Source organism: Cucurbita pepo, chromosome 3, assembly GCF_057944985.1.
Source record: "Cucurbita pepo subsp. pepo isolate OVF chromosome 3, ASM5794498v1, whole genome shotgun sequence".
NCBI classification, from domain to species: domain Eukaryota; kingdom Viridiplantae; phylum Streptophyta; class Magnoliopsida; order Cucurbitales; family Cucurbitaceae; genus Cucurbita; species Cucurbita pepo.
In genome coordinates, this window is record NC_141800.1 from 4,569,411 (window position 1) to 4,585,550 (window position 16,140).

General features: G+C 35.5%; 2 protein-coding genes across 5 annotated transcripts; one reads left to right on the forward strand and one right to left on the reverse strand.

Annotated features, from left to right (window-relative positions):
• Positions 1-342: 342 nt before the first annotated feature.
• On the reverse strand, positions 343-1,514 carry LOC111791083 (zinc finger protein 7-like). The gene has a single exon (XM_023672283.2). The coding sequence runs from the start codon at positions 1,345-1,347 to the stop codon at positions 589-591; it is 759 nt and encodes a 252-aa protein (XP_023528051.2). The 5' UTR covers positions 1,348-1,514; the 3' UTR covers positions 343-588.
• A 4,036-nt stretch (positions 1,515-5,550) lies between these two features.
• Positions 5,551-16,011, forward strand: APG5 (autophagy protein Apg5 family). Of its 4 annotated transcripts, none has more exons than XM_087121872.1 (9): positions 5,551-5,751; positions 6,064-6,188; positions 9,222-9,288; positions 10,590-10,679; positions 12,404-12,491; positions 13,237-13,380; positions 13,495-13,548; positions 14,886-15,014; positions 15,478-16,011. In XM_087121872.1, the coding sequence occupies exons 1-9, from the start codon at positions 5,653-5,655 to the stop codon at positions 15,810-15,812; spliced, it is 1,131 nt and encodes a 376-aa protein (XP_086977998.1). In that variant the 5' UTR covers positions 5,551-5,652; the 3' UTR covers positions 15,813-16,011. The 4 variants fall into 4 exon arrangements, with proteins under 4 accessions (XP_086977998.1, XP_023528055.2, XP_086977999.1 ...); XM_087121873.1 differs by having other exon boundaries at positions 5,553-5,751; positions 13,234-13,380; XM_023672287.2 differs by lacking the exon at positions 13,495-13,548 and having other exon boundaries at positions 5,552-5,751; positions 13,234-13,380.
• The last annotated feature ends 129 nt before the right edge of the window (positions 16,012-16,140 follow it).

A 16,140-nucleotide genomic window follows, 5' to 3' on the forward strand; every position in this document is an offset into this window, starting at 1 on the left:
CTTGTTTCTTGAATGGCTTGCACCCTAAGTGGTGTGGGGCTCAGTAATCGGCCTATATTTCAGAATCGCCTGTGGTAACAATGAATTAGAGTTTTTCTCGTGCGTGCGCGTCGGAAGAGGTCTTTCTTTTTTGTTTTCCAAATTCTCAACCGGTCTCGAACAACGAATGACTAATTTCAATTCGAAGCACTTTCGAGTGTGCGCTTTGGAATCTTTTGAAAAAGCTCGTCGATTCTTCCGTGAAAGTGGAACTACAGCCCGAGAGCGCACGCATAAAGTATACCAAAATTACATATATAAGAGCCCAACTATGTGTGAAGTAAAAACCAAGGTCAAACGAAATGGACAAAATGGCAGAGCACTTGCATTACTATAAGGTAAGGGGATGTTTATGGCAGAAGAAGAAGGACTAGAAAGCAAGAAAATGCTTGTAAAGGAGCTCCCTTAAGCAAGGAAAATGACTTATAGCAAGCAAAGACTGATAATAAGTACTTAAAATGGGAAAGCTAAGTTGTGTTTGATTGAAACTTGCACTTACTGTACAGAGAAAAAGCAGAAATAGTGATGATCCCTCATCATATAAGCCTCTTAGAGTTTAAGTGTGAGATCAGGGGTCGAGTTTTCTACGTCCTGTATCGATGTCTTCTCTATTGAGCTTATGCTTGAAAGATCGGTCAATCTGAAACTTGGTTGAGTTAGTTCACGAGTGTTTCTAGTTTCTGCCATTGCACGAAAACTACCCGGCCACATAACGTCTGCTTCATCATCCTCCAAGAAAATCGGCATGCCTATATATCCCGGTTCCGGTTCGAATCTAGCACTGCTCCTGATGTCAATAGGCATCATTGGTGCAGTCATTCCATGGAGTAGTGAAGAGTGTGCTTTGATCCCCAAGGACTTGAATGATGAACCTTTCAATGGTAAAGAAGCTAGACTAGCATATCTTTCAGCTAGAATGCCCATACGCATCGCCCGTTTCGCCATCGTTCGCTCGCGCTTATGTGCATTCTGGTGACCACCAAGAGCTTGTGAACTAAAGAACTTGCGCTGACAGTAGTTGCAAGAAAATACCCTTGGGACAGCCGTTGGTTCATTACTACTCTGATCACTTGTGCTCGACAATGAAAATCGCGTCGAATCGGGACGTGTTCCAATATCTTCAACGATGTTAAAGTTGAGAGTCAAGTCGAGGCAAACCGACTTAAATCCTGGATGAGTGGAAGGAGAAGGAGAAGGAGAAGGTGGAGGAGTCCTCGACCCGCAACAGATAGAACCAACTTGGCTACTAATATCAGAATCATTTGCCAAACAAGAAGGCTCCTTTTGAAGATCAAGAAATGGTTTCATAACTCAGTGGTGTTGGTTCTACACAAGCCCAAACTGCAGAATGTTGAACAGAGGAGAAGATTGAATGAAGGCAAATAAGAGAGGGGCGAAGTGGGGAAGAAGAGAGAGAGAAAGAGATGGTGGGTTAATTATTGATGTTGTTTAATTATGGGAAATGGATAAAGGAATATTAAAGATCCTTGTTGAGAATCACATTTGGAGTCAAGATCAAGGGGCTGATTTGTTTAGGAAATCAGAGTCTCTCTGACTTCTTTTACCTTAAAAACTCGTGTCTTATCTAGTTGAGTACGAAAAAAATCCGAAACGAAAAGTGTTACCAAACACAAATAGTTATCAAACGCTTCTGTTCCTCAAGAATCAATCTCAAGAAGGTCGAGGTAAAAACCGGCTAGTTGTACCCATCTAAAACCATATATGTATAGCAAAGGTAGATTTATTAATCGAGAGGTAAGAAAAAGACATGTCGACGAGCTGTGTAACGGCTCAAGCCCACTGCAAGCAAATATTGTCTTTTTTGGGCTTCCACTCGTTTGCTGGGGTGAGGTATCCACACCCTTGTAAAAAATGTTTTATTCTCCTCCTCAATCTACGTGGGATCTCACAAGCTAGGACTCGTTCATTTTCTATAGTTTAACTCGGTCGTCCAACCACAGTTTTTCACGTGACAAAAATTTCCTTTTTTTGACTTTGTGGTTAGGTGAGCATGCAAAAGATAGGTGCGGTCATCCCAACACGGAAGTATTGTTGGAGATGGAATAGGAACTTGAAATAGGCTATAAAGGCAATGCTATCAACCAAAGAGGTAAGAAAAACACACGTCTACAAGCTGGGTCTCACTCATTTTCTACCGTTCAACTCAGTCGTCCAACTACAGTTTTTCACGTGACAAAATTTTTTTTTTTTTTTTTCAACTTCGTGGTTAGGTGAGCTTACAAAAGATAGGTGCAGTCATTCCAATCGAGAAGTACTCTCGGGGAAGGAATACGAACTTTCCCCCATATTTTAAAATCAAAATAGTGTAATAACAGAGAGGTAAGAAAAATACATGTCTACGAGCTGGGTTTCACTCATTGTCTATCGTCTAACTAAGTCGACCCACCTCAGTTTTGCACATAACGAAAGATAGGTGCGAGCATCGTAACGGGAAAGTATGGTTAGGGATGAAAGAGGAAGTTGGGTGGATATTTTAAAAGGAAAATAGGCTATAAAGGCAAGGCTATTAAGTAGGCACTAGAAGGCCTAAGCACATGTTTAAAGAGGATTCCTCCTTTTGTTTTGTAGAACCCATACAAACAAAAAAAAGAAAAAAATTGAAGCTTTCATTGGTTATATAAATATATAATATATTATTTTGAAGTTAGGCAAACACTCCCAACTGAATCCTAACTTCGATTCTCACGTATCATAATCTTCCACGTGAGTTTGAGCTTATTTTATTGATCCATTGGATATCAAACAAAAATGAATGTCAAAAATTAATGAAAACGCCTTACCTCAATCAAACAGTGTTGCCTTTCTCGAGGGTACTCGAGATATTACTTTTATTACAATAGTACACTTACTCGTCTACTTTATTCTTTTAAAACTCTGTATATTATTTATGCTCTTTCCTGAAATTCTTTAAAATTTTGAACAGTGTGACTATGAACTATCTAGATCGTCTCACTGATCCAGTTAATTTGTTTTTTTAATTCTCGTTAGAGACGTACATGGGTTAGATGGGGTTGGAAAAATCTTATGGATAAACTCGAAATTTTGAGTTGGCTGGGTTTGTGACATGAACAACCCAAATAGAGTTTACAGTCCGACCCAACTCAATATTTTCAAATTGGGTTTAGTTGGATTGTTTATTTATGTTATATTAATAACCAAAATTTCATAAAACTTAAGAATCAAACATCTATAAGTAACGAGATATTTGTTGAGGATTATTGGAAGTGATGTCAATTTAGTGGAAGATTATGAGTTTATAAGTGAGGAATACTTTCTACATAGGTAGGAGGCCTCTTGGGAAAGCCCAAAGCAAAGCCATGATAACTTATGCTCAAAGTGGACAATATCATACGATTGTGGAGAGTCGTGATTCGTAACAGTATCATTAACATTGGCTACAGATATCAAATATTCTTAATACTTATAATGTCTTTTAAATAGGGCTAGAGTTGAATTGAATTGTAACTTTATTTCCGGGTTGGTCGGGTAAAAAAACTTTGAACCGACTCAAATTTGTCGGTTTTTTCAAAAATTCAACCGAACCCAAATGGAAAATAATGAATTGCTTAAACTTTCGAATCATATGAACACCCTTAAAGAAGATTTTTGGAAATATAAGAGCAAAAATCCAATCTTCCCTTCCATCGCTCTCGCACAGCTGCCAAAAGAAAGTGATTTAGATAAGCATATAATAGAGAGTACAGTTTTGTGACAGCCATGGCAGTTTCCGACAGCTTTGGCTTTGCGCCGCTCAGCACAGCATCCAAGACAGGACAGGTCCGTCATGCAGAGAGCCACCGGCGAGTACCATGTTGCTGCTCTGGTCCCCTCCTCCACCACCACCACCATCACCACCACTACCCCCACCACCGCCACCTTTTTAAAAAAAGTGTTTATTTAATCAGTTACTTAGCACTTACAGTTGAGTTGCAGCGGATCTGTGGTAGATATTATAAGGATTTGTAATCATAATTTGAGTCACGAATTCAAATATTTAAACTCCAATTACTTAATTCTTTACTTTATTCCCCCATTGCTTAATTCTTTAATCACTATCTCTACTCATACATATGAATTTAATATGTTTTTATCTATAAAGTTGGTGTATACCTCCTCGAGTTTTTAAGTATTATATGTTAGGATTATTGGGAGTGAGTCACACATTGGTTAATTTAGTGGAAGATCGTGTGTTTATAAGTGAGGAATACTATCTTCATTAGTATAAATGTCTTTTCGGAAAGCCCATAGTAAAACTATAAGAGCTTATATTTAAAGTGAACAATATTGTACTATTATGGAGAGTCGTGATTGCTAACATAGTATCAGAGCCATGCTCTAAACAGCCATGACCATAAAACCATAAGACATCGAACAAAGTGATTACTAACATAGTATCAACATGGTATCAGAGCCATGACAATAAAATTCTCAAACATCGAACAAAGTGATTGCTAATATAGTATCAGAGTCATGCTCTAAACAGCCATAACTATAAAATCTTCAAAGATTGCTAACATAGTATCAACATGGTATCAGAGTCATGCTTTTTAAACTGACAATAAAATTCTCAAACATCTAACAAAGTGATTATTAACGTAGTATCAGACCTATGCCCTAAACTTAGTCTAATTTATCTCAAACTTGGTAAAAATATGGACCGGATCAAAGCTAAATAATCTAATCTAAGCCCATTATAAAAATTTGAGTTAAGCCCAAATAAGCTTAGATTTTTTAATTCCGCATTTACGATTCAAAGCTTTTATTCTTTTTATTTATTTCTTTTGTTAAATTATAAATTCTCTCTCTAAATTTTAAAATTGGTATTTTTTATACATAAACTTTTAAAATTATAAATTTAATATTTTTTAATTTTAAATTATTTAAAATAGGTCACATATAAAATTAAAAACTTAAACTTCTACTACATATAAAATTCAAATTATATACTAATTATTAAAAAAAAAATTTGAAAAAGTTAAAGAATTTGATCTACCCTATTAAAAAAGGACCCAAATGATTACAATTAGAATATTTAATAAGATAATTAAACAATTGATTTAAAAATCACCAGCCCAACCCAACTAAATATGTATTTATTTATTAACAAATATTGAACTAATAAAAAATTATATTACCAAAAAAAAACTAAAACAATTAAATTATATATATAATTGCATCAAAAACATTTTTTTTATTTTAAATTTTAACCAAATTAGTTCATAAATTCATGTTTTAACACAAAATTTTTGACAAAAATTGTTTTTGAAGAGAATACACAAATTAAATTGGTATTAGAAAAACACAAAATTAAAGGTTATTTTTTTTTTATTTTAAATATTTTAAATTTGAGAAAATGAAATCTTGTAAGCGAATCATGAAGGAGGTAGGTATTTCAGGAAAGCAACGAGAAAAAAAAAAAAAAAAAAAAAAAAAAAAAAAAAAAAAAAAGATCGAAGCAAATGACCAAAATGCTGTATTGACGAGCAGAACAGAGTGAGAGAAGAAGCAGAAGAAGAAGAAGAAGAAGAAGAAGAAGAAGAAGCAGAAGAAGCAGAAGGGAGGGAGAGAGAGAGAGAGACAGAGAGAGGGGGCATGGAAGCACTGAGGTACATCTGGGGAGGTGCAATTCCATTACAGATTCATCTCCATGAGTCTGAAGTCACCACCATCCCTCCTCCACCGCCTGCAATGGTATTTCTCTGTTTCCTCCCTTCGCTGCTGCACTTTCCCTTTTCTAACTATCAAATTTCCGGCTCTCAATTTGATCAACAGATGAATATCATGGCCTCATTCTGTTTATTTATCTCTTTTCCTCTGGGAAATTTGACTTTTTTTCTTTACAAGGGTTGTTTGTATTTCCTGCTTCTTTGTGTTTTTCAATCTGAAGTTTTGAATAAGGGATGATTTTTTTATGTGTCTACTGTACCCCCAAGTACATCGATCTTTGATTGAACTGAATCGAATTGCTTTCCATGTGGAATTTTGTATTTTGATCTACTCTAGGTCTTGGCTCCTCGGATTGGCTACTTGCCTCTGTTGGCTTCTCAGATTAAACCTTACTTCAGTAGTACGCTTCCTCCTGGAGTGGACACCATTTGGTTTGAGTACAAGGGTTTGCCCCTCAAATGGTACGCTCTTCTTTTCTCTTTTAAATTTCATCTTTGTTAATGGTTTCTTCGAATTTTGTAGATCAGTTTGAGTTTTCTCTAATAATCTACTACTATTCTCTGTTTTTGTTACTACGACACCGCTCTTCTCCGTTATTCTGTGTCTCTTGGGGTTGTACTTCTGGCTGTCTTGTATAACTGTTCTTGCTACTTCTTCGCTTTTGATAGAACTCTTTCTTTCTCTTATTGCGTATGTCTCACAAGGTACACGTAGAGGAAAGCTGAAAATTGAGACGTGTTAAATTAGTAATATGTACTATGTTTTAGTAGGAAGGAATTCCGTTAATATTGAAAACTATAGAAAGAAGAAATAGGATAAGATATTCATCTCAACCTAGTGATTTAGAATGGAAGAAGATGATAGACATTCATGATAAAAGAAAATGGTTGAAGGGAAACAATTTCGTAGGTAAAGCAAAAGAAATGAGAGGGAAAGAGAGCCTTCACCAAGACTAAGGTGTGTTATATCTGTTAAAGGATGATTACTAAAAGTTTTGTTAAGTCTACACCATCAAGTCGCTGTCTAAAGGACGTGATCCCCAAGAAAGGGGGAAGTTTTCCCCAAACACCAAGACTAAGGTGTGTTACATCCATTAGAAACTTGTGATGAAACTGATCCATAGAAAGTTAGCCTATTCCTTGGAGGGATGGTTTTGTAGGAGGGAGTGAGGCTTAACATGACTATAACTCAACTGGTTAAGGTATATGCTCTCGACCAAGAGGTTAGATGTTTAAATCTCTCCATCCTGCGTTTTGTTGAACTAAAAAGGAGGGAGTGAGATTGGAACTAATGTCTTTATCACATGGATGGGCATAGCAAAAGTAGGTTGTAATAGGATTCCGCATGGTGGTGACGAATTGGCAATGAACAAAAATGTGGTATTGCTGTTTTGAGGTCCTTTTGCAAAGACCAAACCAATTAGGGGAGAGAGCTGGATGCAGATTCCTCCTCTGAATTTTGTCATGGTGTTGCTGTTGTTTAGACTTTAGAGCAATTTCCTTTACAAGACCATTAATCTGGGGAACTGGAGGAGGATCAACCTTAAATATGTCACGAAGGAGAGAGTCCATATGCAAAGTCCTTGCCATTAGAATTTCTTGTGAGCAAATTCCAAATCAAAAGTTCATTGACTAAATTTGGGCAACTATCGTATTTGAATCAACACAAGGGGAATATAGTTGTGGGTAGAGGAAGCAAGGGAGGTATTACCTCTCCAAGGGTCTTGATACAACAACACTAAAAGCTTTGGTGTAGGAAACATCCCAACCATGAACCTCAACATTTTCGTATCAATACAAAAAAAATACCTACGAAAATGTTAGAAACATATTACTTATGGTTTATGATGAAAAGATTAGAGAATTCATTCTTATCTCAGGTTCAAACACTTCACAAGTTTGGTAACCGAACTTGAATGTTTGAAGATATGCAATCTTAACACTAGGCTTGCAAAGGGAACTGACACTCTGTTGTGTCAAGAAAAGTAATCAAATATCGTTCATCATCAATGTCTAAGAAGAACATGACATTCCTTGGGTTTATATAACCAAGGGTGAGAAATATGGAGAATCTAAAGACTCTAGAGCTTGAAAATCCTAAACAATAAAGGGATAATTAAAAAACTATTCTAAAAATGGGAATTGTAAGATAATTGACCATTGATCCATCTAACCTTCATTCCTAAGAATCATACATTGAGTTAAAATTGCAAAAATTGAAAGAGGCAAGGTTGGCAACAAGACAATATACGTGGGCGTAAGAGTGGTGCACGACAAGCAGCTGGTGGGCGTGCATCTAGGTCATCGTTGATCAACATGGGTGTCGGGCAACATGCCTAGGGCATTAAGGCAGCATGCAAAGACACAAGTTGTTGCAAGGCAGGGTCTAGACAAAGGGCGTATGGCCGTAAGTGCATGCTGGCTTGTGCTGATAGGCCTACGTGGGCATGGGCTTCCTTTATGGATGCACAATGATGGGTTGTGTGAGGAAAACACTGATGGGCGGTGGAGACCAGGGGTGCATGGTGGGAGCACTGGGCCATGCAAATAGATTGTTTGACACCAATGGTGTGGGCATGTGGATGAACTTATGGTTGAGTAGTGTAGGGCATCAGGTTTGCTCCTCAGAGGTTTTTTGTGGGCTTTCTTTTGCGATGGCATATTGAGCTTAATAGGTGGTTTCCAACTTTTGAGCCAGCTACTTGCAATCTGGGATCTTCTTGATGTGGTCAAGGCACTAAGACCATCAAAAGAATGGGAAACTCAGTAAGAGATTAGCTTTTTGGTTTTTCAAATATCCTTCCAAAGGACTTTGGAGTGCTTGGTGTCATTCGGTGACTAGTTGCTAGGAGAAGGCCCAAATTTAGCTTTTAATGTTTTTTTTTTTTTTTGAAAATGAGCATTTTTTTCGTGAGTATAATGGTATGCCAATAGACTGACACTTTTGAATTGACATAAAAAAAAAAGGCGAAAAGTGTCACAACTTCTACAAGGAACACTCCAATTAGAGGCGCTAAAGTAAATAAGCTCCCAAGATTTCAGAAAGTATCTTTGAATCTTGCCTCTCCTGAAAATTTATTTATTTATCTCAAGTCAAATCTGTCAAATGGCTGCTTTAATTATTATGTTTATTGTTTTTTTGTGGAGACATAGAAGTTTTAAGATGATTTTATAGATATTTGTTTCAAATGGTCTATAACTGCTCAGGGCTGTAACTGGAAGAACAAGAGTGTTTAAGCTGGTAATAGAAAATAATAAATTGAGATTGCGCAAGTGGATTCTTGGCTAATGTCTTTGACTTAATTGTCAGTTTAGTTTGACAACAATATAACCCAAAGTAATTGTCAGTTTAGTTTGACAACAATATTTCCATAGTCATTTAGTATGTCAGGATTTCACCTTTTAGAAGATTATAGTTTTACTAATTTATTCAGAATTAACAGTCCTGGCAAAAGATTGTGTTGCTCATGATAGAATCTGGTGCATTCTTCTCAGGCATATACCGACTGGTGTACTGTTTGACCTTCTATGTGCAGAACCAGAAAGACCGTGGAATCTAACGGTTCAAGTTCTTTCTCTTTATCTTTATAGTTCAAGCTGCTATATTTTTATTGTATCTGACACCCATTTTCCTTTAAATTTAGGAAAAAATTCATTTATACTCCTAAACTTACTTTGGGTTATATCAATTAAAAAACTACAAACTAATAATTGTATCAATGTAAATCCTAAACTTTCAAAAGTAAATCAATTCAGACCCTCCATTAGTGGTTTTTAACTTTTTCACTTTATTCTATTTAAAATGAATTCAAAATCACCTAAATAAAAAGATTATTCTCTCAAAATCCTACCAAAAGTAATAAGAAAAATTTATCCCATAGTTCTTTTTTAAATAGGTATAAAAATTGAGGAAAAAGAAAATATGATAAACTACTCATATTAATGAAAACCCCTACCATTCATTTGATTTTAGCGTTCTTTCTAATATTTTGTTAATCACTGCATTTAAAGAAGTCTTATGTACATGTCAGAGTTATGTATTAATAGTTCGAAATTTGAATCCTAATGGAGGGTCTAAATTGATCTACTTACGAAGTTTAGAGTTTTAATTGATATGATATTAATTTGAGATTTTAATTGATACAACCACCAAAGTTTAAAAGTACAATTTTATTTTTCCAAAATTTTATCAAATGGAAAAGTTCCGACCTCGCGTTGGTTGCACATGAGAATTAATATATATCTGGGTCTTGATGTGACTGCACTTGCATTCCCAGTGTGAGAACCTTAGGTGCGTTAATGTTGAATTTAGCATTGGTGGTACATCACTGCTGGTTGAACTTTTTGTAGGAACGGAATTTCAGCTACTTCAAAGTTTCTGTTTAAATTTCTTTTTTCAGATTATAACTCAATTCAAAGTTAAACATTTCAATAAAGTTTCATGGAATCCAGCATAAGTTTTAGTTCCCGTCCTTAGGAGTATGAATGTTTGCGAAGCGAAAAGTTGAAGGTGATTTTTGGTCAGCATCCAAAATAAGTACGTCAGTATATCCACACTGTAATTTTTTTCAATGTTTTTATCCTTCGGAAAAAGGATTAATTAGCAATTCCCATGGTTAATGCACTTATGCTTTGGTTTCCAAATCCCATGGGTCCTACTTCTAGAGTATCACGTTCCCATTCTCTGATACCAAATGCTCTGTTTTTACCTAGGAGTGTAAATGCAATATCCATTCTGTAAAACGAATTTGGTTATTGGGTTATGTTAGCTAAAGCTAGAACAGTTTGAAATTAGGTATTGCCTTTACTTTCTCATATTTTGTGTCAAATGTGAAGTGATAGACATCTCTCTCTTTTTAACAGGTACATTTTAGAGGCTATCCAAGACAACTGTTAATTCCTTGTGAAGGTGAAGATAGTATAAAGTGGAGCTTTATTAACTCATTAAAAGAGGTTGGTAATACTTTCTTTAAATCTTGTCAAAATCGTTACAATCTCTTCAAGAAGAATACTACACACATAACTTTGTTTTAAGGCACCAAAAGGATGTAGAAAATAAACTTTCAATTTTATGTCTAATGGATTCCTAAAATTTTAAAACGTTAAATAGGGCCTTAGACTTTCCACCCTGTAAATAATCTTTGAGTTCTTTTTTCTTTCTAACTTACTTCTGATTGACCCAGGAACCTTTTTTTCTTTTTCTCAAGTACAATATAGGGAAAGAGTGGGTCTCAAACTACATTGGGGAGGGGGAAAGCACCAATCAGTGTCAATGAGCTGCCTATGGGATTATAGCACACCTCTCTATCCCTTTCATCATTAGCCAACTTAGGACTTTGGATTATAGCACACCTCTCTATCCCTTTCATCAATAGCCAACTTAGGACATCTGCCACACTAATAAAGAGGAAGGGCAAAGGTGTTGAGTGTTGACTCTGTCTAATTTCCCGGTGGCAAAAATGTCCTCTTGGTCGGCCATTGTTCACATTAGAGAAATTAGTTGACTGAAGGCAATTCCGTTAACACATTTTCCATTTAAAGTCAAAACCCTTTTGGATTCATTCTCATACAAAAACACCAAATCATGTGATTATAAGCCTTCTCTCAAAATACTATACCTTGATGATTATGCGTTCCTTAATCAGATATTCTTTAAAACCCTTTTGGACACATTCTCATACAAAAACACCAAATCATGTGATTATAAGCCTTCTCTCAAAGTACTATACCTTGATGATTATGCGTTCCTTAATCAGATATTCTTTTGGTGCCTGATTTGCTATCAGAACCCAATACAATATTTGTTTTCCACTCACAAGTATCTCTCGTGAAGAGGAGATGGCACTAGCAAGCACCTTTTTTACTAATGACCAGTATAGAATTCTTAATTTTTGCGCCCCCAAACTTTTTTGGAATAAGACAAAAAAAATTTATTCATGGTTTCATCTGCCACACCTCTCATTGAAATTTGATTTAAATATGTTGTCGTAATAATGAGAGAAGAACAAAAAAAGAGAAAAATGGAAGTCAACCGTCAATAAGGAAAAATAAAAAGATTACAATTTTCACTCGAAACGCTTTATCCTTTTTATTTATCGTTTTCCTTAATGACTATTTTTTTCTATTGATGCTTGTTATTTTTATTGTTTTTCCCCATAAGAGACACATGGCGTATCATATTAAAAAAAGGAAAGATGCACAAAAACAACAGAGGATAAAGCATCTCCTCCTGAAACCTCAAAAGGAGGACCTAAGAAGGAGCCCAATTCACCAAATTACAATTTCTTCTTTATATTTCTAATTTTTCCTAATTACTATTTTTAATGTTGTTATATTTGATGAGAGACACTTACTGTATCATATCAAAAAATGGGAAGATACAAAAAGAAAAAAGAGATGAGTCATCTCCTCCAAAATCTTGAAACAGCGAGTCTATGAAAGGACCCCAATTAAGTCAATAAAACTAGCAGGAACGACTGTCTGGCAAACAAACTCCCAAAGACCATAAAAACATCTGCTAGTCACTTCGAAGATTTCATTATTATTAATTTGTTATCATTGTTATTAATATGATTGATGTCTTGTTGTGTAATTTTAAGTTGACACTCTTGGTAATTTATGATAGTTGGTGAGAGTGATTTTCTACAAGTTGATTAAGGGATGTTCATTATAACCAGGCCGATTACATTGTCAATGGGAACACCAAGAATGTCATGAGCATGTCTCAACCTGATCTGGTGGAGTTATGGCGTTCTGTATTGAATGGTATACTAGCAAGCCATAAGAACCTTTGTTTTAGAAATTAAATCAGTAGTTTCTCAAGTGAAATGCTGATTCCTTGATGGCATTTTACTTTACTTTCCATAATTTTGCACTTCAATCTAAGTTAATATTGCAATATTATTTTGTGATTTTGAACTTCAATCATTTTGGTGATATAGTTACTTTTGCAGCCTCCAATTAGAGCTCTGTTTTCTAATGGAACTGTGTAATATACAGCCTAGGAGCCAGGGATAGAGAAAAGCCCTACTTGAAACTATAAAAGGGGAGCCTTTTAATTGTTGATAATCATAAAAATGTGTAGTTACATAATAGTTTTTTGTGGTTAGAGCACTACCAAGAAGTAGTGTGTTGTACGTTTCCTTCCTAATCAGCCAAACGACAGCACCATTTTGATGAACTTTTGTAATAATTCCTCTTTTATTTATTTACTCCAATAGTAATATTCTTGGCAAGCTCAATTGGTTAGAAGGGCTCTCCCTCTTTATATGTCTCTTCATCGATTTGTATAAAAAGCTTTCATATTTCTATTGTAAAGGCAGGAACATAAATTATGTGGAAATTTGGAGAAACACTCTCTATATTTAATAAAAAATACAAAAAAGATAAGGTAGTATAAATCTATATAACTAATATGACTAAGATTTATGAAAAATACAAAGGAAATCCAATGGACTTTATAATGTGTTTTTTCTCTAATTTGTTCGGCTTGATCATTGGCTACTAGCAGGTGACTTGGAAGCCTACTTACGTATATCATCTAAACTTAAGCTTGGAGGAACTGACCACGAGCAAGTGTTGAATTCTATATCAACTTCATCATTGCCTGGTCAAAGTACTAGTGAGATGGATATAGCAGGAAAAGTATTGACAGGTATGACAACCACTTGTAGGCATTTCAGTTTGAAGTACAATTTATCAAGCACAAGTTCGATGATAAAGATTGTTTATACTGAATTTTTCCACCAAAAATGTTTTGGGTCGGCAGAGTGTAGAATCAACTCTTGGAATAGAGGTCATGAAAGAGGGTTCTACTCTTCTGGTTCTTTCTCCCTCCCTCCCATCTTTGTGAACTTTCTATTCGTTACCTTTCTGCTTCATGCCTGGGGTCTCTTCTAGTTCCTTCCCCTCCCTCCCAATTTTCTGTCTTCTTACTGTATATTTTATGAACTTTCTATTCATTACTTTACTTTCTGCTTCATGCCTTGTTGGGTTACATTGAGGTATAGCAAGATTTTTGTGTACTTGTAGTAATGCCATTCTGTATGTGGGTACTACATAGGATTAGGTCTCCAAATCATGCGGTTGGATGTACCTTTTGGGGAATGGAGATAAATGTGGAGGGATTTTGAGAGGTTTTGTCTGCATTTACCTTGTAGTTTCTGTTTGGAGATATGAAAGCTGGAAATTAGAGAAAGTTCGGGAGTAAAGAAGAGGAATTTTATAGGTTTGGGACTATATTGCCTTTTGGTTTCTTTGTGCTTCTGCTAAAAGATTCTTTGTCCTCTGTATCTAATTTGCATATTGGAGATTTATTCTGTAGACCCTTTACAACTTCTTTCCAATGGCAGTGATCCTTGGGTAGCCACATTTATTCCAAATGTAGACAATAATTACAAAACGTAACCATTGTAACCATTCGGTAGACAATAATTACAAGATGTAACCATTATTCCCAATCATTTGTCTCTTCATCTATCCTTTTAAAAGAATTCACCATCAAGTGAAGTTTTGGACGGCATATATTTTCTCTTGGAGAGGGAGAGTTGTTCCAAATTGTTGTTTTGACTTCAAATGTGAGAGGTTTTGGTTCTTGCGCTAAAAGAACCATTGTCAACTAAACCAGACTTTGTGATTCCCATAGAAACGAAATCACGGATGCTGAATAGAAACTTTGTCAAATCTAGGGCATCTTTAGATGTGGATGTCTCCCCTGATTGTATTCTCGTTCTTTCGAAGGATGTCCTTGTTGAGATTATTGAGGTGCTTTAGGTAGGCTTCCTCTTTCCATCCTTGTTTCTATTTCCGATGGATTCTTTTGGCGGTTTATTGGGGTTTATGGGCCATCTTGTGGAAGGAGAAACCTCTTTAAATCAAACTAGTAGTGTTTTATCATTCTACTTTCTGGGTAGTCTCTATGAGAAGCAAAAGAATGTCTATTAATGCTTCTGTATGCCAAGGAAAGCAAGTATTGTGTTGCAAGATATTGGATTTTCATCGAACTTTACATGAGGGTACCGTGTGTGTGTGTGTGTGTTTTTTTTTTAAGTTTGCACTTACATCTGTTGCTCTCTTCCTTCAAGGCTAATATTCATTAACCCGCTTTATGTTATCGTTTTACTTTTTAGGACAAGTTTCTTATTATTTAAGCATGTCCAGGTCGAATTCCAGTTCGATTGTATGTGAGGAATGTAGGTGAAGATTTTGATAATTTAGAAGATGCACCACCAGTTAATAATTGGGATGATGTCTCATACATTAACCGTCCAGTAGAGATTCATGAAGAATGTAAGGCAACGCTATCATTCTCTTTGTTTTTAGTTTTCTTATTCTTTTGGAAAAGCCTATTTTATGAGTACTGTGTTATTGAGTAGCCAGATTTATGTTGTCCTATCGATCAAAGAATGATAACAGAAAGATAGAAGCTAATTTATGAACAGGGAGGGGACTGATTTTTCACAATGAATCATAACTCTTTGTCTTGTGCTTTTTTTAAACTTGAATGTGCTTTTTTTAAACTTGAATGTGCTTTTTTTAAACTTGAATATAGCTCAATTGATTTAAGGTGTATATCTTCCACCAAAAAGGTCCACAAATAAATCCCCACCCTCGCATGTTGTTGAACTGAGAGGAAAAAAAAAAAACACATTGAAGCGTCAACTTATATTGTGTCGTTACGTAGCAATTTCATTTAGTAGTCAAAGTCTTCAGCATATGCAGAGATTCTTGTCCTCATCTCTATACATTGCAGGTAAGTGCTTCACCTTACATGATGCTATTAGGAGTCTGTTATCCGAGCTTTTCCTCGAGAAGGCAACTACCAAGGAGGAATCAACAAATATTATAGGTGAAGAAGAACAAAGTGATTGTACAGAACAGGTGGATTGTAAAAAAACAGAAGAGAGGGGACCAAATTTTTGTGATGAACATGTTCAATCTTATCATCCAAGCATCAAGCTTGTTAGGATCCAAGGGATTGAACCAAAATGCGAAATTCCTTTCTCCTGGGTGGTGAATAACTTAATGAACCCTGAATACTTTCTTCATATATGTGTTTTTGTAACAGTTCAACAAGTCAGATGCTAAGCTATAGGGGGCCAAAGAGGAAGCTAAGACCAAGTAGGTGTTTCCATTCCTTCATTTGTGGTGCTGAGGACTGGACTTCTTTTATTTATTTATTTATTTATATTTATTATTGTCACTTTTGAGAACAATTATTATGTGAAAAGTTGTACAGAAAGTAATGTTATCAATGTCTATAAGTAGTCATCCATTTCATTTCTCACATCTGGCTAGTTTAGTCAATCTCTGATTTTCTATGTTCAATCTTCCCTTTTGATCCCACTATTATCATCTTATGAAGTGTACTCATCCATCTATTCAATCCATAGAGAATATTTTGAAGAAAAAACTC

Excerpts from the sequence above, each read along its gene's own strand:
- LOC111791083 (XM_023672283.2), bottom strand. The coding sequence starts at position 1,347 with ATGAAACCATTTCTTGATCTTCAAAAGGAGCCTTCTTGTTTGGCAAAT.
- APG5 (XM_087121873.1), top strand. The coding sequence starts at position 5,653 with ATGGAAGCACTGAGGTACATCTGGGGAGGTGCAATTCCATTACAGATT. Across the intron at positions 9,289-10,589 it reads AAAGACCGTGGAATCTAACG|GTACATTTTAGAGGCTATCC; the intron begins GTTCAAGTTCTT and ends TCTTTTTAACAG. Across the intron at positions 10,680-12,403 it reads TTATTAACTCATTAAAAGAG|GCCGATTACATTGTCAATGG; the intron begins GTTGGTAATACT and ends CATTATAACCAG.